General features: G+C 40.8%; 1 protein-coding gene across 1 annotated transcript; it reads right to left on the bottom strand.

Moving 5' to 3' along the window:
- Positions 1 to 870: 870 nt before the first annotated feature.
- On the bottom strand, positions 871 to 23820 carry CA12 (carbonic anhydrase 12; the record flags this gene model as incomplete). Its single annotated transcript, XM_084267895.1, has 10 exons — positions 871 to 952; positions 1055 to 1139; positions 7345 to 7471; positions 8483 to 8640; positions 9700 to 9763; positions 11203 to 11298; positions 12189 to 12331; positions 14635 to 14814; positions 20805 to 20825; positions 23730 to 23820. 10 exons carry the CDS (start codon positions 23818 to 23820, stop codon positions 871 to 873), a joined length of 1047 nt encoding a protein of 348 aa, XP_084124021.1.
- Positions 23821 to 24024: the final 204 nt, after the last annotated feature.

A 24024-nucleotide genomic window follows, 5' to 3' on the forward strand; every position in this document is an offset into this window, starting at 1 on the left:
CCAATGAAACCATCTACTGTATAATTGCAGTTGGAACATCTACCATAAAATCAATCAAAATTTTATGATTAAATGGCAAGTCTGCTTAAAAGCAGCAGAAACTCCATTATCCCCACATCATTCACACACACACACTATAAGAGTAGGATAATAAGACAAGATGCTTCTCTAACTCCAGTGACAGACAGAGGCTGACCTGCATAACAGATTTGTGAGGCTGTGTAATAACCACACATGGGCTATTCCTCTAGCAGTAGTGCTTTTTCAGCACACAGTTCCTGTGTTTGACCCCCTTTACTTCACTTGAACCCCTTCACTTTAACAGTCCATGTGGCCCTCATTGCAATTACACTTTTCTTTTCCTCTGGTATTACTGTTACAAAGCCACTAGTGAATGTCCTGGCATCATTTGCTGTGATTTTGAAAACCGTATCCATTGAGTAACCTAGTTCAAATTCTGATCTCAAATTGCCCTTTATCTTGTTTTTATTCATGATGCCAAAACAAATACATTGATTTAGCAGGGGATGGTGCTTCTGGTTTATTGAGTGTCTTCAGGTTTGAATACCCATGGGAATATCTGTGCTAAACAAGCCATAAAACTGGAGTTTAGGATTAACTGTAAAATCTATTAAAAGACACAGACTCAGTAAGCAGCAAACATGAAAAAAACGTGGTGAGGAATTTAGCTCAGGAGTATTCACTGACCACATCTCCCTGGAAAACAAGGGCTACAGAAAGCCCTTTGGCTGGTGTGTTTGTAGAATGTTGTGGGGGCTTGTCGTTAGCCAAGAACAAGAGACATGTTCCACCAATGCAGAATATATCAGTGCTATGAATGAAAAGGAGCTTTTGTGAGAGAGCAAAGCATCAAAGTTTGGAGATGTCTTCCTCCTTGCACGTGCCTGGTTTATAGATGACACCTCTGTTGTCTTCACCTCTCTCTTTGCAGCTAAGACAGAAGAAATGTATTAAATAATTGTAATTCCAATGAAGGAAACCCACCATTGGTTACTCAAAATGCATCCTGTGATGTGGCAGACAGACTTCTTACCTTTTTCTCTTCAGTAGCCAGAAGGCTACTGCAAGAATGATGAGAACTCCCAGCACACAAACTATCACAACAGAAACAACAAATCCTAGGAAAAGAGAGAAAGTGTGCAAAGCAGTTAATTTCCTTTCCTCAGAGGAGACGGTTAGTTACAACATTTGCACTGTGCATCTGCAGCTTTCCCACAGCCTGCTCGTGCCTCTCTGCAGTTGTGGAAGGGATAACTTTCCACAGATGTGTGCTGGAAGGTCCTGATCCCACAAGGGAATCCACAGTTCTCAGGGCTGTGTATTTAGACACCTGCTGAAGTCTCAGAGCCAACGTGCAGGCCTAGGCGTAGCAGATCAGAAACTCTCGGAGTTTCAATGCTATGCTGCATAGATGAGCATAAGCAGAACTGAAGGACTGAACCCAGGGATGTTAAAGCTGATGCCTTTGGCTTTTTTTTCAAGGCAGAAGAACACCACTGAACATGGGCATCTGAAAAGAGATACGCTTTGCTGCTGAGAACATTGCCCAAAGGCATCTAAGAAGGTAAGAACGAATTCAGGCTATTAGTGTGTATAACTGATCTCACGTTTGCATTGAGATGTTAAGCATTATCATTATAATGCTGTCTTTGATAATGAACTTCATACATATTTTTGGCAATGAAAACATCCTTATTTTGGCCTTCCCAAAGATCCTGAAGGTGAGCACTCTTTTCTTAACTGCATTTTCATAATTAATTTACACATTGCTTTTTATATTTTTATCAAACAACTGCTTCTCTCTAAGCAATATTGGAACCTTTTCAGAGTGTAGCTGACAGGTGTAATGTATTCTATCTAAATATTTTCTTTTATTAAATCAGCTGTTGAGAAGACAGAAATATAAAACCTGGAGTTTAACCTTATCCCATTTAACCATTAGAAGCTTTATTCATTTTAAGTCCCACTGAATTAAAGCAGCTTGCAGTCCATGAAGTTGGAAGAAAAACTGTATGTTAAAAAAGATGAGTTCTGTTATAATAAAGGTGTATCAAATGGACGAGAAAATGTGACACCAAATATATAATTGTAGAAAAAGAGCTTGTAGTTTGAAGAGGAAGTTTAGGGGGCATTTCTGTTTGATAAGAAGACATTCTTGCAAAATTTAGTTTGCAAGTATCATCAGGTGCATAATTAAAACTAGACACCAGTTTCCATTTAACTTGTGGGCAGTGGGAGGTTTGAACATTGTAAATTGCAGCTACATGTATGTGAAGCTGATTTTGTTAGAATAGATTGCTGACAGGGAAAATACATTACAATACAATACATGATTGAGATTTGCTGCATGATCCTTCAAGATTAGAGACATTTTGAAATTAGCACTTATTAATAGTGTGCATCAATTCAGTTTCTAATTATTGGTGTCCAAATGTGGGTGACTGAACTCTTCAGTCATTTGCCATTTTTAATACAAAATACCCTCAGTGGCCCCAACTTGTGGCTCTTGTGCTTAGGTGAAGGTGGCAGCCCTCAGTCTGGGCACCGAAAAGGCAGAAAAGTTGCTCTGAAAACCTGCTTTAGTAGGGACCTAGGGTGTGTACAACAGGATTCATTTCACACATTTCTGGGGTTGCCTGGCCTGAGCCATGATTCTGTGTATGGCCTCCCCTTCCTAATAACTGTGCTCTGTTCCTACCTGTGGTACAGCTGGCTGCATCAGGCTGGGCACTTGCAGCCAGCAACCAGGTGCACTTTCATTGGGCTCTGGCAGGAACCTTTTTGTGGGTTTTTGTTGGTGAGTTGTTTGGGATTTTTGCTGGGTTTTTTTGGTTGGTTGGTTTTTCTGGTTGGGTGAGGAGCTGCACCTGTGAGGAAGCCTTTGTGGCCATATTAGGCAGAATGTGAGATTACAGGGCTGGTGAATACCTTTTTTGAAATGGGTACAGCATTTTTCTGTGGTTCACTGATAGAGTCAATGAGCTTTTGTAATTAACTGTACTTAGATGGAATGGGATTTCTATTAAAGTAGCACATGAGCAAAGCCTTTCATAGCCATGGAGACCAGTTCTTGGGTGAGAACAGCAGGATGGGCAATGACCTGTACAATTCAGCTCTGGTAAGCCACGCCAACTTTAAAGATACATTGAAAATGCTTTTATTGCTGGTATCATCTCTGCATAGGAACCAAATAATATGGCTTAGCAGAAGGACAGCCAAATATCGTTCTTGGATTTGGCACTGGTTCACTGCAACAATTTTAAGAAAGTCACATCTGGGTCAAATTTCCCTCCCTAGATGGAAAAAATAATGCTTATACTCTGTGAAGTGTTTAGAGATTCCTAGATGAAAAACACAGCATCTGATTTTCAGTTCCTGGGATCATGGATTGTAACTCTCTATCTTCTCAGTATTGAGTGCGATTTAGAGAGAGATGGTAGTCAGGTGCTGAAAGATCACCTTAACACAGGAAGACTGCATTTCTGACTGGCCAAGCTGGCTCAGAAAACCACTGGCCTCTTTGATGTGGTTAGCAATAAGCAAGCTACCCCTGCCAAGTCCACCAGGTATTGAATCTTAATGAAATGAGAGGGTAGAAGAAGTAAAAACTGGATCTCCAAGTTTCTGTGGCGAACTGGTCTTAAACATAAGGGAGCTTACTACAGAATTTCTGTTACTTCAGTAAGTAGCAGTGGTGTTGCTGTAGTAAATTGTGCATGGATTTAAGAAAGACCCTGCAGAGGAAGCCTAGTCTCAGAAACTTGGCAGCTGTATTGCAAATCCTGGTTCTGCTGTTTAAAATCATTGTACATAATCTGATTTGAGCAGAGATTTGAAAGGGATTACTGAAATAGCTCTTCTGAACCCATCTAGTTCTCTAGTTGGCAGTGGATGTTGGGATTGGAAGTTTGGGGAGAAAGTTTTAACCCTCTTCCTGGTCGGATGCCAGGGGGTAGAGGGGGTATTTCTAGTTGGCCAATCCACAGAGCAGATAAAGGACTGACATACTCTAGTTCTTTGCCTTTTTTTACCTGTTTTCAGTTTACTCAAAATACTGTTTGTACAACTAAAAGCAGTTTGTAGGTTAATCATGGAGCTATTAAGGATTGTTGATGCTTTGGTAAACTGGTGATTATCTTAGAATCTAGCAACAAGGAAACTACTAGCATAGCACTAATTTTAAAATGAGGTTAAATTGAGACATTGTTCTATTACCATTATACTCTGCACGTGGCAGCATAGGGATTTGATGAGAGACAGGAAGATAGAATAGACTACTATGACATTGCCTTTATGTACTACACAATGAGTATACAGTCAAGCAGCAGAACCAGCAAAATCCCAAGTGTGAGGTGTGTGTGTGTGAGATGCATATAGTCACAGAAATAACTTCTGTCCAATGTAATACTACAGTCAAGGAACAAGATTCCCACTTGTTACCAACAGGATACAAAGCAATCTGTTTTCTTAGCTGATAAATTGGTAGGGAGGTTGTTCCCTTACTTATTCTTGACTCAGGAGCAGTAAGATTAGGGTTATTGTTTACTGCTGAGATTGCAGAGACTCTGCATCATGTGTAGCAGAAAGGCATTCCTGATCTTGCAGAAAGCCTAAACTCTTACTTTTTGTTAATATCTGAGTTGATGCAAACTGATGCAAAACTTTGGTAGGCAAGAGTACTTGGGATTTTGTGTTACTCACAGTTTGAAACTGAGCTCCAAACTATAAAGAAATTAATGTGAGAAAAGAGACAATTGATCAGAGCAACCTCTGTCAGCAGCAAGTGCAGAGCAGAAATTATGACTTTAAGTAGAAGAAAGATAAGACAGAACTAAACTAGTTTAGATATTTAGCTATCTGCTGCTAGTAATGGGAAAGGTGGGCAGCAAATAAGCAAGGCGACAGATGGAGAAATGACAATGAAAGCAGAAAAATGCTTTGACTACCTGACTGGAAAGAACTAGTGTGGGTGCTTATAGTGCTTTGCACTGGAGTATCAAGCAGCTTGGGAGTGTTTTGGAGTTATCTGGATAATGCATTCCTAGCTTCCAGGATAAGGATGGGAGATGAAAACTACTATTTTTGGGGAAAGTCACTTTTCTAAGCCATTATTTGCAAACTGGAAACTCTGAACAGGCAGGAGAGTCTGCTAAAATCTGAGCACCTTTCAAGATGCTCAGTAAAAGTACAAAGTCATATAGTGATTACTTCATTCATTGGGTGTAACATCTTCAGCTCCATGATCATACATTAAGCAAAAGATTGTATTATGCTGTTTCTCTGCACCTCAAAATTTGGAAGTATCCCATCCCTTCTTAAATCACTGCCCCTGCTTCTGTGCTGCAAGTTAAAACAGGTGTTTTTCTCATCAGTAGCTTTCTGCTAAGTGTACAGAAATAAGAACCTGAGGTAGTTTGGATCCCTGAACTGCACTGAAAACTGTTGTCTTTAGTACTGTAGCCTGCTCTTCTTTACATTCCTGGTCCATAAGGCTCTTCCTGAGGATTCACTGCATTAACTGCAGGTAGAACAGTTAATAGAATAAAATTCAGGAGACACAGCAATTAAGCAGATGTAGCCTTTGTTGCTGGAGCTCTGGAGATTTTGAAATGTAGACATTTAATGTGGAGCTGGAGGATAGGAAGTTATGGCTTGAGGTTCGAGCCATATAATCAGTCAGCTTGGAACTGTTCACTAAAAATAGAGAGAAATTAAGATCTAAATCATTAGATCTCAATGAGAGAACTGTCGCTAAGTAGCAGGGATGGTAGCATCAACATACTTATTTAAATAATTACTGAGTTACGTGCAGTGATTCCACAGAAGGCACTTAAAAGAAACCTAATGGTAGAATTATGTCCCTGTTATGGGAAACCTAAGAAAGATTTCTAAGTGTTCCCATGAGAACTGAAATGGTCCCTAGCCACAGAATTACTTCTGAAATTGTCTCTGGGTCTTATCTCAAAGATGGAGTTTTGCTTTAAATAAGGGCCAAGTGCTGTTGATGCTGCAAACTGCTCTTGTTAGGAGTCTCGATGCAGCTAATCTGACAGAGAGACTATCCAGCGTTTGGTGATGAATGTAAATCATCTCAGATTTCAGAGAAGTATTTTGTCTGGGATGTGTCTTGGCTGATCTATTGCTAATTTTCACTTTTCTCCTTTATAGATTTATATTTAAAAAAGTGTATTATGGACAGGGTGTCTGCAGAGGGGGATGGGGAGGACAGCTACTGCAGTATGCCTGCAAGGAGAACTGCTCCGTGCAGCAGCTATGGTGTGAAATTTCCCAGTATAGACAACTCCTGTGTTGGCTCCATTCTTTTATCTAGACAGTGGAGAAGCCAGTAGGTGAAGTTGAAATGATGTGCTCATACGTTTTATTAATTCAGAAGTTTACTGCTTGGCCAGAATTTTTCATGGTCTTCTTTTCTTTTAAAAATCTTGTACTCTCCATTTCAAGTAGGATAGTGGCTTGCCTAGATTTATCTCTCTTCAGTGTCTGTGCCAGCTTCACAGCTGCTTAATAGTACTTGTTCTCCAGATAACACAGCAATTGGAACAATACATTTTGCACCAACAGTACACTTAAATGCCTTACTGTGGGTCACAGCTAAGCTTCTCACCACAGATGCAGATTTTTGTGCAACCCCCCCCCATACATTGTCATTGTGTAATGCTCCATAATTAACCTTTTAAATCAGTTCCTTGCCATAAGGTGGCAATTTATTTCTTTTTTCAATTGTAACGCTGGATCATACAGTGTTCTGAATTACCTGGAATTGTCAGGTTTGGATTCCTCGATGACCTATTTTGATTCTACATAATTTCTGGAAAGCAATCTCCCTGAAATGCAAAGTTCTGATTCCCTTTTAAAAGTGTGAATAAAACCGATCCTGATCTCACTGAGAACAAGCAAATGTCCTTGGTGAGACAGGGCCTGCTCAGACTCCTAATGCTGACTGAAACAGCTCGGTTGTAGAAAACTGTTTAGTGTAGGTAGTGACAGCAAATATTTCTGCTAAGCAAGACAAACCCAAACATGCCTTCCTTCTTGGTTCTCTGTGCCTTTGATCAGAAGTGTTGCAGATTTTCCAGCCATTGTGGCAAAAGCCCTTATATACTCTTTGAACACCTTACTCTCATACAGTTGCCCAGGCAATAATGCAGTAAAGGAAGAAAAGGGAGCAAAGTGAACTGCAGGAAAATGAGATTGCTCTATTTTTGCAGTGTCACAGTGCAATAGGACTGCCATTCCAGTGTTTCAAGTTTACCCTAATCAGTGTGCACCGTTTCTGGGCACAGAAGCTTCCATAGAACTTACCTTCGCGGAAGGAGATGAAAACCCGCCTTTCATGGAATTCTTGAACGTTTCGGAAGTTATCAACCATCTCCAGGGGTTCTGGGTCATCACTCTCTGTGCAGTACATGGCTGTTTCCAGTGCCAGTAACTATAAAGGCAAAGCACCCTGTTTAGCTCCCAGAATACAGAAAAAGCACTGCCAGTGCATGATGACTAAGTGTGTGTGTGATTTTTTGATTTTTAAATCAAAGGGGTGGTCAAAGGAAGAGAATATGGTAAAGTCTTGCATGGTCTGTGAACCCAAATAAAGAATAGTGTGTAGAGTGTGACGTCTCCAAACCCATACTTGTATTTTTTTTACATCCTGATAAAATTAATCCTGTATAATAATATTTTTTTGCCAGGAAAACTGGATGAGAGGAAACATGGTGGCCCTTTGCAGCATGTTCTCTCCATCACAGTCTAGCTCCTGAGCAGTACTAAAAGCTACTTGAACTCTTTACTTTGGTAAAGTAGATCCTGACAGGGTAGACAAAATTAAGAGATTTTGATAATAACATTTTCCCCTGTTTGTAAGTAGGTGAATCTGAAGATAGTGATTGGGAGTTTCTAGTCTACGTAAGTGGCCACCTAAGAGTAAAGAGGTTGATTAGATGAGCACAAAATACACAAATTAGAGAAATGCCATGGGATTCAAGATTGGCAAATGACACATGGCATACTTTTTAGAAGCTGAACATCTACCCAGGCTGTCATACCAAATAAGTCAGGATCGAATTAGCAGAAAAAGACTGAGTGAATAGGGTTCAGGCTGAACAAAAATGATCTGCAAGTGACTCATGGAAAGACTCAAAGCAGGGAGTAAGTGCATAGTGAAAATGGAAATGAATCTCACTTGACTCTGTTTTTTCAAGCTGATAGTGTACCAGTGGCTATGCAGTTGTCCATCCTTTGTTTACTCTGGTCAACTGGAAGCAGGTTAACTACAAACACAATATGTTACCGATTGATGTCAGGTCAGTGCTGCTCACTTAAAGGATTTTGGCATTGGTCATCTTTCAGTTTTACAGGAACACAAGAGAAATCCAGGAAGAGAGAATATGTGCTTACTGTTCTTTAGCAGACACGAATCAGGAAGATGTGCTGTATTTAAACTTGCCTGCTCTTGTGAAATTTTAACAGGGTGTCGGAAAACTGTCCAGAGAACGCTAGGGTAGCAAGGAGGAGTTGTCAGGGAGCCTTCATAGCGATAATACTCATCCAGTCTTTCAGGAAGCAGTTCTTGAATGTTGAAACCAGGGACTTGGACCATCTGATCTAAAACAGGGGATTCGTGTTAAATGCCGCGTCGTTACTACACAGATAGTACATCCGCTACACCAGTGAAGTGAATTTGCTTTTCAGTAAGTGGGAGGCTTTGCAGTCATATTAACAGGAGAAGAAAAATATGTTTTAACAGAGATGTTCCAGCTTAATAAGGATTACAGCTTTTTAGGTTTCCTAAATACGAATCTTGTCATAGATACAAAATAGAATCCTGTAATTAAACTGTAGCCATATCAACCAAAACCCACCATATGCGAGAACTAAGGCCCAGTCAGAAACACGTGGTGCATGCTACACTCCTCACAGGACTGCACTGCGTTTTTAAGTCTTTCACAGCTTGTGACAGGTTTGTCTGGCTTTTCTGGACTCTTTTCCTCACAGAATCATAGCATGGTTTCAGTTGGAAGGGACCTTAGAGATCACCCAAGTTCCAACCAGGGAGGGGGCATCTACCACCTCCCTGGGCAACCTGTTCCAGGGCCTCAGCACCCTCCCTCGTAGTGAAAAATTTCTTCCCAATAACCAATGTAAATCTATTCCCAATTTAAAACCATCCCCCCTCATCTTACCACTACATGCCCTTCTAAAAAGTCCCCCACTCCAGCTTTCTGGTAAGCCCCCTTCAGGGACTGGAAGGCCACTGTAAGGTCTCCCTCAGAACCTTCTCTCCTCCAGGCTGAACAACCCCAACTCTCTCAGCCTGTCTTCATAGGAGAGGTGCTCCAGCCCTCTAATCATCTTCATAGCCCTCCTCTGGACCTGTTCCAACAGTTCCATGTCCTTCTTATGATGGGGACTCCAGAACTGGACACAGTACTTGAGGTGGGGGTCTCACAAGAGCAGAGGGACAGAATCACTTCCCTTGACCTGCTGGCTACTCTCCTTCTGATGCAGCCCAGGATACAGTTGGCCTTCTGGGCTGTGAGCGCACATTGTTGCGCTGGTTCTTCAGCTTTTGTCGTGCTTTTCTTCAGCTGGTCCAATCCTTCTCAGGGTAACATCTGCTACTCTTTGCCATTCTCAATCCAATGCAGTCTTACAGCCACTCACCCTTGTATTGCACATTCCGGAAGTGCCTGAAGATCTTCTGGTAGGATGGGTTGAAGGATCCGATCTGCAATGAGCAGACTGTTACCAGCTGTACGAATCACCACAGTCCAAATATGAACCTTTGCTTCTGCTCACAGCAGAAAGGGGTATTTGTTGGCCTCTGGCATAAGGCAGGCGCCTCCACTGTCCAAGTACTGGTACACTAGAATGGCATAAGTACCTCAAAACATTAACAGTATCCTCAGAATCCCAGTAATGCTCTTACTCACTCCAGAGCTCTTAGAGCTGCTTTGTCAGAATCCTGTCTGAACTACTGCCTGTTAGACCTTGCCTGTGTGTGTGCAAGACCTGATGACCTTGCCTGTTCAGCATGCTGTGTGAATGAAGAGAAACCATTTCCTCTGAGAGCATTGCAGGTGTAAGTTCTCAACTGACAGGCTTCTCAGATCATCTACTGGTTTCTCATCAAGGCCACATATTTCCCATAACTCAGCTATCAAACAAGACCATAGATTTCAACCTCTGTCAGCAGCTTTTCAGTCTAATAATCAATGCCTTTTTTATGAATTCTTTGGAGTTGGTGCTTAACAATTCCTCTGACAACCAGGCAAAATAAACTGCTATCCTTAGATTAACTGTAACAGCCACCAGCTGTCTGACAGTTTTTCAAAGACATAACCTCCGTTGTTTCCTTACTTGATTTTTAAGCACCATTGCTTAGAAATAATCAGAATCCCACTATTATTCCCTCTGATGCTTTTCACAGCTGCAATGTCCAAATTAACTGAAATTAAACACAAAATTATTGTCAGTCTTAGAGCTGCTAGGAAGTGAGCTTGCATAACATTAATGAGAATTAGAGCTTTGTCTGCCAACATTTTCACTTTTTTGATGGAAAACTTGAGTGGTTTTGTGGGGTTTTATGCTGCAGAAAATCTTTACATTTCAAAATCTGCTTTATAGAGGAGTTTCAGTCCTCAGGAAAGAAAAGAATTATATATGTACAAGCTTCTAATTTTTATTTTTCCAGATCATTATTATATTTGATTGCTTGTATGTGGGGCTTTAGAGGGAAAGAATGGAAGAGCTGTTCTTCTCTCATCTTAAAAAGGGCAATGAATTTACTTGTTTACTGTAACCTGTGATTCAAAGAATCTGGGAAGTTTGTGACCTGAAGACTGTGGTCAAATCTTAATTACATATAGTGGCCAAAGGCAGTTGTGTCTGCCTGTGCCTCTCTGCTGTGTTAAAACTGCTTCATGCTGTGAGAGGCAGTTTGAGTTGCTGAGATTGAAATTCACCATTGCCTGTTGTTTGATAAACTCTGCCAATCCTTAGTTTGCAAATGAATGGGAAAATGGATTTAACATAGCTGAAATTACTTTACTGAAAAACATGAGGACATATTCAGAATTCCTCTGTTGTTAGAAGTTGTTCCTGTTTATGTATATGCTGCTGGTGTATGGTTTGAAAGCATATTCTAAACCAAAAAGGTTATCTTACCTCAAGAAGAATAGCCAACACTGCCAGCCCATCAGCTTTGTCCATTGCTGCTGTTATATCTGGATATTTCTCAGAATTATAATGTACAATATGCAGCTACAAAGAAAGGAATACTGTGTTATGGTAACATCCAGGGCATGCTCACATTTCTGTTTCACAGCTGAGAGACCAGTGCAGCCACTTCAGCTTAAGACAATGCAGTGGGATCTTTCAGTGATTTCTGGGTGTAGTGGTGGGATGTTTTTAGAGAAAAGGGAAAGGTTCTGGAGCTCCTGTTCCCAGCCCTGCTGCAGCAGTAACCCCACACACCCCCCCTTCTACGTAATGGGAGGGGGAAAGAGGATCGATCACTTTATCTCAACCTTAGTACTAGTAAATTTTTCTGAAAAATAATATCTTGGCACTTTTGGGACTCTCTAATATTTAGAATGCAAAACTCAGTGTTAGATTCAACTAGAGAAGAAATGGATTCCTGAAGTGCTGTTATTCAAGCAAATTATTCTGACTTAGATCTCTTTCAGTCACTTTGGGGTAAATGTCTGATTGGTACTGCTTTTCAAAATCTATTCCCAAACCCATAATTTAGGATTAGAAAAGATAACAGTTCTTCACTGGACAGAGGAAGATGAGTAAAGGTAGGTACAGAAGCAACATTGTGCAGCTAAAAGATAGACCTGGTTTACAAAGATTCAAGGTGTCAAGTATCTAGCAATTTTGCTTGAAATTACTTAAGTGACCCAGTGCCAGCCCTGAGTTTAGAACCTAAATTCTAACTCCCTGACTTGTGGCACATTGATGAAAGTACATCCCAGCCCATCCTTTTTGTGGGGCGTAATGCATTTTTTTAGTATATACCCAGATCATAAATACTTGGATGGGAACCTTGCAGCCTTTTATAGCCATAACCCAAGATAAAGATTCCACTTTCAAATCACGGGGCCTGCCCAACCTTCTTTGTTTCTTTCCCTGACATGAGCTTGTCTTACCTCTGCTGCAAAATGCTTCCCACTGACTGTGTGCTCTGAGCCTTCTGACTTGTTTCTGTTTCCCCAGTGTAGGTGAAGTTGAGATGCAGTGTATTCAAATGGGAGGTTTCTGATGTACATAGTAGGGGACAGGTACATTTTCACTGAAAGCAGACCAAAACCAGATGGGAACAAACAATATCACAGCTTTCAGGCACAGCACAAGTAAAAAGACCATGTCTAAGTATATTATGTATGGAGCATGAACAAAGCAGATTCTTAACCCAAATCCACCTCAGGCTGTGGTAGGAGATAAACACTTTATTGTCTTTAACCCTTTGTAGGCAATTGAGGAGAATACCCTTTTTCTGTTTCCTAGAACTAAAGGAAGTGAATGTGAGGATTGTTGCTCCTGAGGAGTGCAATACTACCTCACTCTTCTTGAAGAGATGATTGCTGATTGTGTGACAATTGCAAAACTTGGGCTTCTGTGCCTACTTTCAATACCCTTGTAATGGTTGAAAATGGCTTAATAAACTAATATTTCTCATGGGATTTTTAAATCATTGCTATACTGGACTCCTCTGCCTCCTCTTTTAGGAGCATATGACAAAACCAAATAATTATCCCCCTCTCCCTGCTTCCACCAAACCCCAGAGCATTGATGTCAAGCAGCATGATTAATCACAAGCCATAAGAACTAGCATTTGCTTTCTTGACATCCTGGAGGAAGACCTTTGTATGCACTACCCTCCCTTCTGCTCACTAATGCTTTCCAGTGTGGAAGACAAGGCTGGATTATTTTTTTCTGTGTGTAAAAATCACAGTAGTAATTCTCAGTTTAGCAGAAGCACAGTTGCTCACTTGAGAGGTTTGATATTTCACAAAGTTAGTAGTTTATGTGAAGAACAGATTTATTTCTTTGCAATTTATTGTTTTCCACTGTGAATATACCTTGTTTCTGGAGTGTCCCAGACATTTTTTTCAGGGGAATCAACCTTAATGAAGGAACAGCTGCAAACCCATGTATTTTTATGCTAGTGCTACAAGGCTTTTTTTTGAACCCTACTGTTTTCAGTCTAGCTGAAGCAAGTAATTGTGTCTGGATTAGCTGGCTGATGAAGCCCATTAATTACATATAGAAATGACTGATACGACAGTACTGAGCATCCTAGAGATTTCCTCTCTAGCCATAAGAGGAGATAGCAGCAGATGGTGTGGCTTCTAGAGTGGGGTGCATGTTCCCTGCTTTCTAGGGCAGTATTGACTTTTTAGAAGTGAATTCCTGGTTTTGCAGAGGGGAGGAATTATTTTTGTCTTGGCTTTCACTAGGAAGGAGCTAAACTTTTTGTTTTAGGAGCAACATCTGACAATGTTAGTGATGTAGGCTCTTCAAGGAATTTGTCTTCCCTTGTGTGTCTGCACTTGTGTTATGTAAGGGATAGGTTCTTGGTGTTTTTCCTTTGTTTCCACTTGCTCTGTGGCACTGTAAAGTCCTCAGTGGCTTTACAAGTGTTTACAGAAGTGTTTCCTTCTCTGCCTGTTGCCTGTCACTTAAATCAACCTAATATGTTTAACTGTGACAGCATAATCTTTCACTCAGGACCAGGAAAGGCTCCTAAGAAAACAAGGTTCACAAGGACAGGACAGCCATTCCTAATCTAAAGCAACCTGGTTTTGATGGAGAAATCAATCAAGAGGAAAACCAGGAACCATGCCTTAAGAGACTGGCCCTTACTGAAGAATGGGCTTATGTTCTACAGAGCAGGTTTACCCCACTAAAAGTGTGAGTTAAAAAAGAGGTGTTTGCATGTTCGGAATCTTCTAACCAAACATGCCGGAGAAGAGCAGGCACAGTTTTATAACACAGATTCTTTTGATGCTTGTGCACCTTTATGACACTGCATCTTCTCTGATTTTACATACTGTGATTTTGTAATGCAGTGGAGGGCATGCTTGTATGTTATTTCTAATTATTTCTTTTTGTTTATTTGTTTATTTGTCTTATCTTACAGTAAAGTGGTTTCTGTCTTAAGTTGAGGGAACAGAACGGTGCTCCTAGCTTTCTCCTCCCACCCCACCACGTAATTCAGATGAGCTGCTTTGATTAGACTGGAATGTAAGACACCTATTGCACCAGTATTTTATGAGTTCATCTCTTTTTAGCAGGATGACAAACCTTGTTTCTGTTTGGGAACACTCCAAACAAAGTAATGAGAAAAGCCAAGGAATTAATTCTGTCCTGCCTAGAGTTTATTTGAAAACCATTGTCAAGTTGGCTCACTGTGAATCCTTTCCTACTGGGTACCTTCCGAAGTTTCTCCAGCCTGTCCTCTAGACATATGTATGCTGATGTGAAGGCTTCATCATCACAGCTTCACTTCATCTTATAATCAAAGTACTTCACCCAGGAAATAAAAAAAAAAAATCACAAGCTCCAGCAACTGTCTCCTTCACAATCCCTTACCTGAGTGACCATTATTGGTCAGTGTAAACTGGTCAGTGGAGGGCACATTATAGCCTATGAATTCTAAAGGCAAGAGATTAGAATCGTACTGGAGAATCTCTTTGTGGAAATCTATTGGCGATTGGAGTACTCCTCCACAGAGCGGGTATTTCTTTGGCCAGGCCTTCTCTCCATCAGTACCTGTGTAAGTTAAGAAGGGGACATGTTTCTCAAATCTTAACCATGCAATGAATATAAACCCTCCCCGTTTTTAGCCTTCACCCCAAATTTGGAAAAGAAGCCTTTTCTGGATTAATACTCTTTTTTAAAAAAAAAAACCCTATTTTCATCTTTCCAGCGTGCTGTTAAATAGAAAAGGGCCAAATGCCAACAAAAATCTAACACATAGACATTTTACTGCCCCTCAACTGCTGTTGATATTACACTGCTGGAGAGCTGCAGGCTTGGTAGCTCACCAGTTCAGGCCTGTAGGCAGCAGCACCACAGCCAGCCACAGTGCCTCTGACCCTCTTGTGATGGTATTGCTCCTCTTCACATTCCACAGGGGTGACAAGTAGAGTTTGGATTTGTGACAGTATTTTGATTACTTACTGACATGAATTACTTCTCCCTGTGGAAGTATCACGTATAGGCACAGAAATGCAGCTGTTCCAGCTTTCTGAAGAGGTGCTGAAAAAGTGACTTCACATCAGCAAAGGAAAGCTTCCATACTTTTCAGTACACCAAAAGCCAGACCCTTACTAGCTTTTCCTTATTGTACAAACTGGCTGGCTCTATGTAGCAATACTGTATAACCCACAGTGAAAAGCTAACTTGAAAAAATGAATGCTGTTATGATAATTTGACCTGCAATAACTTGTTCAAATTCCACTGAAAATTTCCTTCATCACAGTCTTTTGCCTTGGGTAGAATCTACAAAGAATAGATAGCATCAAGAGATTTTTAATTATGCTTTAGATTTAATTACATATTAGTAGCTAGCAGCTGTTCACAAGCTGTAAGCTGAGACCATTTGGATTTAAACACTAAAAGAGGTACTTGCAACTTGTGTTTCTTCTTGACTCAGAAAGTTCCTTGTGGTTCTTGCTAAGGCAGGAAAGTCTTTTGGGATCAACCAGCCTGATCTGTATAACACAGGCAATTGGATCTCTGTGGATTAATTTCTACTTCAATGAGGCCATATCCTTCAGAAGGGAAAAAACATCTACTCTTCCTTTAAGCATTGCAGGTAAAAGATCCTTCATTAGTGCCCAATGGATTATTACTTTCCTTGGCAGTTTGCTTTTCACTGTGAGTTTGTCTAGCTTTGACTTCGCTTAGATAGTGATTGGTTTTAATCCTTTGTGTAGAAATTGAAGGGCCTCCTGTTAGCAGACTTTTGTTCCTCCTTGAAGTCCTTAGAGAAGACACAGTTTCCCTCTTCTCTTAAATATAGAGTTCCTTGAGTCATAGGTTAGAAGGCTTCTTTTCCAGCCCTATAATGTTCCTTGTGGCTTCTTTGAAGTCTTTCCAGTATGTTAACATCTTCTATGAATTGTGAATGCCAGAATCTAATGTTAGATCAGGTCATCAATGGCAAAGCAAGTTCAGATCTTTCCTGAAGCAAAACTAGCAGTCAGGAGAGTATTATTAGAGGCTTGCCTTATTTTTTGTTTAATATGAAGCCCAGTTTTCCGGGATATGGATAGTGGAGGTGAATCGGACTTAAACATAGTGTATGAGACAGAACTGGCAAGTTGTATTCCAGTGACCAAAGACAGACTTCCTTGTTAAAGCTGTTTAAGGTTATTCAAGACATAGATCAGTACATGTGTGGATACTCAGACTCAATCAGAGCTTTTCAGTGTAAATAGGCCTTGATGATGTTGTAACTTAGATCTTTGACTCCAGTTCATTTATCACATTTATTGCATTCATTTATCTCTGCTTAGGTTTTCAGGGTACTATCTTAAAGTTACAGAAATTATTTTTAAAAGCTAGTAAATGTTATGCCAACATTATAGAAAATGCAAACTCTCCTCTACATATTTTTAGCAAATAACAGATCCATCCAGAAGAGCATAAACTCCATACTATGGGATATGTATATTCAAGACTATTTCCTAGGAAAATATATATCAGGGTATATCAGGAAACGATAGTTTCTTGAGGTTGAAACTTGATATACAAGACAACATTGCTAAAATTTAACACTTTCCAGGGAGCTAAGACTTAGAGTGGTGTCAGAAAAAATTGGTGAGAAGCCTTTATTGTAAAAAGACTTCATTAATTTGGGGTTTCCATGCCCCAATAACATAGTGAGTTTGCAAGAACACTTTAATATATTACATATCATATAGGTTTGGAGACTTGATAATTAAATAGGTAATTTTTAGTGGAGACATAAAATAGAAATCTAGTTCCAGCCAGTGGAAACCATGTAATGAAGAACTGCTCACTTTTTTCAGTGCTATGTTTGGATGAGTTGAATGCCCTTAAGAAATGGCAGCAGACTATGGGTACTTCCACACCAACATCAGCGGGTCAGAAGGGAGAGTTTTGTGTTTTTTAATAAAGAGTTGTAGTTATTGCATGTACCTTTCATCTTTACTAGCAGTTATCCTTTCCTTGACATAAATCTGCAACTCCCATCACAGGATTTTTAAGCTACAACATTTTTTTCTTGTTTCTCACTCCTGGTCAATTAAAAAAACCCCAGCCAAATCAAACAAGCCCCTTTTTTGGTACAAACCCAGTTTTTCTAGAAATTCTGCCACATGGTCTTCCTGATTTCAGTGCCTCGAAACTCCTGTCTCAAAGAGTTGGGCTCACTTGCAGCTTGGGTTTGCATATGTGAAATTGAGATTTCCATGATAGACAAACCATGCAGCTGGAAGGCATTTCTCAGCCAGCTCTGTTGAAAATGAATGGTTGATTGTGAACCAGATTTTCCTTTTTCTGTGCCAGCACATTCAGATAAATTCAGATGTCTGTAAATAAAGTAGTAATCATTCTTCAGGTAATCTTGCTGCCCAGCTGTACAGTGAGCTGAATGGAATACACTCAGCACCATGGCTGCAGCCATCCGTTGTATCTTCTGCTTTGACAGCTTCTAGCTTTCCATGCCTAAGCCTTTAGCCAGCCCCATAGCCCTAGCACTGCTGGGTGATGCAGGACAGATGTTCCTTTAGGAATGATATCTGCTCCTGGGATGTGGGGAGGACATTAGCTGACTTTCAAAACAGAAGAAAATAGGCCTATGAGACGCTAGTGTTGCCAACTGTCTTTTGTTCTGATGAACAGTTAATATTCGTGCTGCATGAGCATCTTACAGGGTACCCAGGTTCTCCTCATGTGAAGTAAAATAATGCAATAAAATGCATTGGGTGAGTAACACAGGGGAAGTCTTTGCTATTTTTGCAGCCAGGCAGAGCACTGCCTTGGTTTCAGCCAGCTGGAAACCATAGCTGCTGTTAGCCCAGGGCTGTTAGTAGCAAAGTTTCACCCAGAGCTCAGTCACACCATTCTGTGTGCACACATCCAGTATGTGTGTATCACCCACATGTGTGTCCATTGGGAAGCTTGTGAGATTGCTGAGGGCTGTAGTTGTCCCTGCTTCTCCATTCATTCAAGTGCCATATGAGAAATTCTGGACTTGTTCTAGTGTGTTCACTAAAGTTGGCAGTTCATAAGGGCGAGTGCAGGGGTCTTAGCACAGGTTCCTCATGGTACCGAAGTGAAGTAGAATAGTTGGCAAGAGTAAAGCTAAAGAGTTTGCAAGTTCAATTAGCCTGATGTCTGTTACAACAGTTCTCATGTCTATCCTGTGTAGTGTGAGGTGGTCTCCTCACATGCTAAAGCATGTTAATACTTCCCTTGGCACTGTTCCTTTAAACTTGGCTGTAAAGTTAGTAGCTGTTTGTACGTTCTAAGGGGGTGATTCTGATTCTTTGATTTCATTCCAGCTTTCTTACATTACAGAAGCAGAAAGCCAGAATCCAAAGAATTAAAGCCTGCCTCTCCAATTCTACCAATTCACTTTTTGGGAGCAGAGGACTTCAGGCCTGCAGCTTCCAGCCACACAGCAACATTGCCAAAAGTTGCATTCACGAGTCATGGGGCACTGGGACAATTCCTTTAGTTCTTTAACTGAAAACGCTTTTCTTGACACACTTCATCTACTTTGTCCATTTTAGAGAAGGTGAAGCAGCTCATCAGAGGACACAAAGAAAGCCTGTGTCAGAGGGGGCTGAGGGCTCATGCCCCAGCTCATTAGCCTGTGCTGTTTCTTCCAGGCACTTTTTCTTGGGCTGTATACAAGAGTGGTGAAGTCAGGAAGATCAAATAGGGTTGCTGCAGTTTGGCTAAGGAAGAGGCAAATAGAGGGAGGAGAGGTTTAACATTTATATATATACATATATATATTTCTTTTTCTGCCTTATTTACTAGTTTCCATTATAGCCAAGTCAAATGTTCATTTCTTTGGAAAGCTTGCACTGAGAAGATAAGGCCTGATCACGTGCAGTGTCACCCTGCTTTGCCACCATGCCCTGAGCTGCTGGTGCTATATCAACTCTTGGTTTTACACGTTGCCGTTACGAGCAAATAGAACTGTCGTTGACATTCAGCACCCGGATTTCTCCTCCACCCTCAACCTTGTACCCTGACCCCCATCTTGGCATCACTCTGCACTGATTATAATGGCTTGACTTCCTTTCACTTCCTGTGTACTTAATTCTAGTGGGAGGCATTGCAAAGTGTTGCAGGGATAAAGGTAAATGGTGGAAGGTGTAGGCTGCAGTAACGAACCAGGATCAGTAGGAGAGGCTCTTTTCTGGCTGACTGTGGTCTCTCTAATCACCATTTTTCTCTGTGCAGACTGATATTCTACCTCTGCTTTTTTTCAGGTGTATGAAAAGATCTATTCTGTACAAGTTCAGTTGTGACTTCAGTTTTTTGAAGTTGCTTTTATGTTTTTCTAGATATATTTGAAAATAAGTAACGGAAGGAAAAAAGTAAGAAACCTGTTTTATCAGCCTTCCTCTATCCTCTGGTACATGCTAGAAATCAAACTGCAGTGTGGAAGTGCTTAATGAGAATCAGTCAAGTTGGGCACTGAGAATAACATGCACTGAAATAAACACTGGTACCCAAATTCTCAGAAAGGGAGAAGCAACTGATTGAAACAAGCATTACCCTGGGAAGGAGGACAAAGCTTCTACTTTGATGGTAGCAAGAGAAGTCCTGCTTTCCTTACTACCCAGCAGGGTTAGGTTTCTCTGACTGCTGCTGTCAAGGTGGAAAACCCAGGCCATTGTTATTCAAACCATATTCAAGCTTTTTTTTTTTTTTCCTAATGTGAATATGAAGTAGAGCATATGTATGTATACTGATAAATAGGTTAGTACCTATAGACATGCAGCTGAGAGTTTTCTTTTTGCTTATGGCAATCAAGTAAGCCAAACTGGAGCACAGCCAAAGGGAGTAGTTACTAGCAGCAAATTCAATCTCAGAGGTTCTTTGTCCTATCTTGGAGCAGCACCAAAGGCTTAAGAACAAGCTTTATTTTTTTTTTTTTAGATTCTCAGTACTGCCTACTTCTTTGTGGGCATATGTAACACTACTCTGAATGAGAAAGTAACAGGCTAGAGGATTTGATCAATTAAAAGAAAATCTCTAGATAATTCTTCGTCCTGAGCAGCCATCAAATCCTCTGGTTTAGTGGCTGAGTTAAAGGACTAGTGTGCAAAAGGACACTGCTTTCCCAAATGTGATTTATTTTACATTGCCAGTGCCAGGATTTTCAGGGAGCTAGGTCTCTGGTAACACAAGACAGGTAACTTGCTGAGCTCCGTGTCTACCCCACATGGGTAGGAAGAGGTACAGTTTTAGCAGAACTAAGCTTAAATGTGCTGCTGGTCTGTGACTAGAGGGGAAACAGAGGCCTTTGGGGAACCTCTGAAGTTGTAGGGCCAGTCTTAGTCTGCTGAAGTTCCTGTCATTCTGCAAGGCAATTTAGAACCCAATAACTGGCCCTCAGTCACCCAGATACAAAACCTGGTTGATGCACAATAGATTTCAAGGCAGTGGGCTGGTCCCAAACTGAGTAAAGTTTGTGAACCCAGTAGGTTCTCAGCAGAATACATTTAGCAAAGCCACAACTTCATATATACAAATTAGTTAGTACTTACCAATGTAAGACCATTTGGACCCTGTTTAAAGACAAGAGAAATATTACCATGAATATAAGAAACTGATCTTACTCTGTAAATAAAATGCCACTTAAACCCATATACTGAATTTTCCAATACTTTTATCTGTCTTTCTAGCCCCAGATGTTGAGCAAAACAGATGCTTTCAAAGATTATGGACCCACCTCATGCAGATTATAACTACAGTTATGCCTGTGATCCTGCCCATAGGGCTTGACTTTCTTGTGGTCACTTAAATCCTGGAGTGAAAGTTGTGTCAGTCTTTTTTTTTTTCTGTGTGTGTGGAATAGCCACAGACTCTGTAGGTAGGTACATCCCTGTTTTTTTTTTTTTCTGGTTAGGAAACAAAGGAATATAAATGGGGTGTAGCTATAATGAACCCCTCTCACAACTAGTTGAGGGGTTTGAAAAACATTAGTGGATTGCCAGTTGCTGAGAAATTATGGACAGCCATTTCTGTACAGGAGCTCTGGGATTTGCCAGTTGAAACAGATAGAAATAGATGGACTTTGAAAAAAGGGAGTATGGTACACAAACGTATGTAACTGAATCCTGGGGGACTGGGAGAGTGTTAGAACGATCAATATTTTTCCATTGCTTAATGATCTGAGCTTGCAGGAGTGTCTCTGCTTCTCTTTGGGAATGACTTATTAAATGCTCTTTTAAAACCTTTTTGTCCTGAAACTGACTTAAGAGTCCTGCAGCTTGCTGTCTAATTACAGGTGCTTGTCCTGGCAGATCTGAACAGTCTTGGTTGTCAGGCTAATGCAGGTCTTTATGCTCCACAAATTTAATTTTATTTCTGCTTAGAAAACAGTCCTGAATTAGGAGTCTTCCAAACACTCTCTGTGCCTGTGTGTGCGTGCAGGCATGCACGCAAACATTTAGCTTTACGTGCACATGTCTTAGTACATCATTCTTGGCTGCATTTCTTATACTCTGAAGCATGGTCAGATGCAGCTCTTCTCCAAAGAATGTCGTGTGAAATGTTTGGGAATCATTTGTAGGGATGTGTGAAACAGCTGCACTTAGCCCTTTTGTGTTGCTGTGTGCTGGGTACACTAAGCTCTCTCGTTAGGACCAGTGTGCCTTGTGCTTTGACGCTGGATTTTTCAAAACAGGGTCTGTGCCATCGTTCTGGCTGAAGTCCCCAGGTTCTTCGCACAGAAGAATTAACATGCTGTCTTAGATTTCAAGATGAGAAACCTCATTCTCCTTTCCCCTTCTCTCTGTAGGGGATGATCTGTTACTGAGTTTTTCTGGGGGTGCTTGTGTCCACTGGGCAGCGCATTCAGTAGGTAAAACTTGTGTGAAGACAGCATCTGGCTGTCAATGGGTTTTAGAAATCACCACATCCTCATCTGGGCAAGGTTTGTAGAAATACTGGCTTGGCTACAATAGCCACTCTCTGCTCATGCTCTTACTGCCTATTAAAATGTGGATGGAGTGTCAGAACTAGGATTTTTATAAACCTCAGAACAGTCTGTTTCAAATGTTTTTGATATTTTGGCTGTTTCTTGCCAAGTGAAATTTTCCTTAGCCTGTGAGCATTTTGATGATCTGCTATTCACTACCTTTATGACTTTACTGATGAGCACAATAATAGCAGCTAGTGTGGATAGGGCTGATGCACATGTAATGCTTATTTCATCTAACTGATATCAGGAGATGAATAGATAATCAGATGGCTGATTCTTTTTGATTTTGTCTAAATGAACACATAGAGCTGTGAAAGTGATTTACTGCCATCCTCAGACTGTGCTCAAGGTTGCTATTGCCCTTATTCTGCTTGATACTGAGGTGAGGATGAGGCAGGTCGTCAAACAGTCTCCCAAAGTTGGAGGAGTTGAGAGTGTCTGATTCACATCTAGAAAGGAACTATCAACAGCTCTGTACCTTGGAGCACTCATTATTGTTCATGTTGGTGTGAGTGCTGATGAGTGACATCTTTACATGCCCACGTGTGGCAGAGAAGTTCCCAGGACCAGTGTATCTGTTTCACAGATCAGTATTCAGGGAACAAGTATGTTTCCAATGTAGCTGTGAAAGTGGGAATGGTTTTAGTGATGATAATCTATGTCAGCTGTGTCTCTGATTTGGGAGTATGTCAGAGACAGGCAGATGCTGTAGCTCTTTCCATTTCATGGTACTGGGTATCTAATTCTGTAATAGGAATTCTTTAGCAGTCCCTTCAGGATGTATCACAGTGGGTATCTTTTCAGCACGTCCTCTCACTTCCAAACCTCCTGTGTAAAATGCTTGTCTTTGTGGAGCTCTGTATGAAGCTGACTGCTCTGCATTGTGCTGGAGCCCTCAGCATTTTTGTCCAGTGAATATACCTGCTGAGTAAGTCCTCGCGCACAATCCTTTACGAAGATTCCCTCTTATATTCTATAATCACACAAGGTGGATAATAATTCACTTGAATGGATGAAAATGGATTATATTCAGCTTGAATAGATGAACACTGACTCCTAAAAAGAGGGTGGCCCTCTTTAAATATAAGAGAATGAGATCTACTTTATGGAGCACTTCACAGGGAATGCCTTATTTTCCTCTGGCTTAAAAGTGAACAGGGCAGGGGGAAAGGTGTGATGCTTCCACTAACTCTGAGAAGGGCCAGTCTATGCTTCATTCTGTGAGAAACAAAAGGATCACAAAGCAAGGCATGTCAGGCATGCAAGAAATCTGTAATGCAAACTAAATCAGAGGAAAAATTTATTCTTCCTATATATATCAGAATACCTGTTGTGAGAAATTGAAATAAGGATACTAATGCCAAACTGCAGACTGCAGCAATATGCAACTTTGAACATGCTATTGAAATAGTAATAATTAAGACATGCATACATCAGCTGTCCTAAATTACAAGTGGCAGTAATATAGAAAGCTGAAACACTTTACCTTTCAACGGCGCTTGCAGTGAGAGTTGTATCTTTAGGAAGAAAATAAGCACAATAGTGACTGTGACTGTACTGAAGCTCTTGGCTGACATCTCAAGGAAAGGCTTATAATACTCCCACAGTTCACAGGTTCTTTTCTACTCCGAAGAAACTTCCTTGAAGAGCTATGTGGCAAATAGAATGCACATGTACAGAGCTTCTGCTAATGAGTTATTCCCCTTCGTTCCCCTTGTCTCTCTCCTTCCTTCTAGGACTGCTTTTTATAAAGCTCCTGAGACTCAACCCCAAACAAATGA

This window comes from Gallinula chloropus, assembly GCF_964237585.1.
Source record: "Gallinula chloropus genome assembly, chromosome: 9".
In the NCBI taxonomy this organism is placed as follows: domain Eukaryota; kingdom Metazoa; phylum Chordata; class Aves; order Gruiformes; family Rallidae; genus Gallinula; species Gallinula chloropus.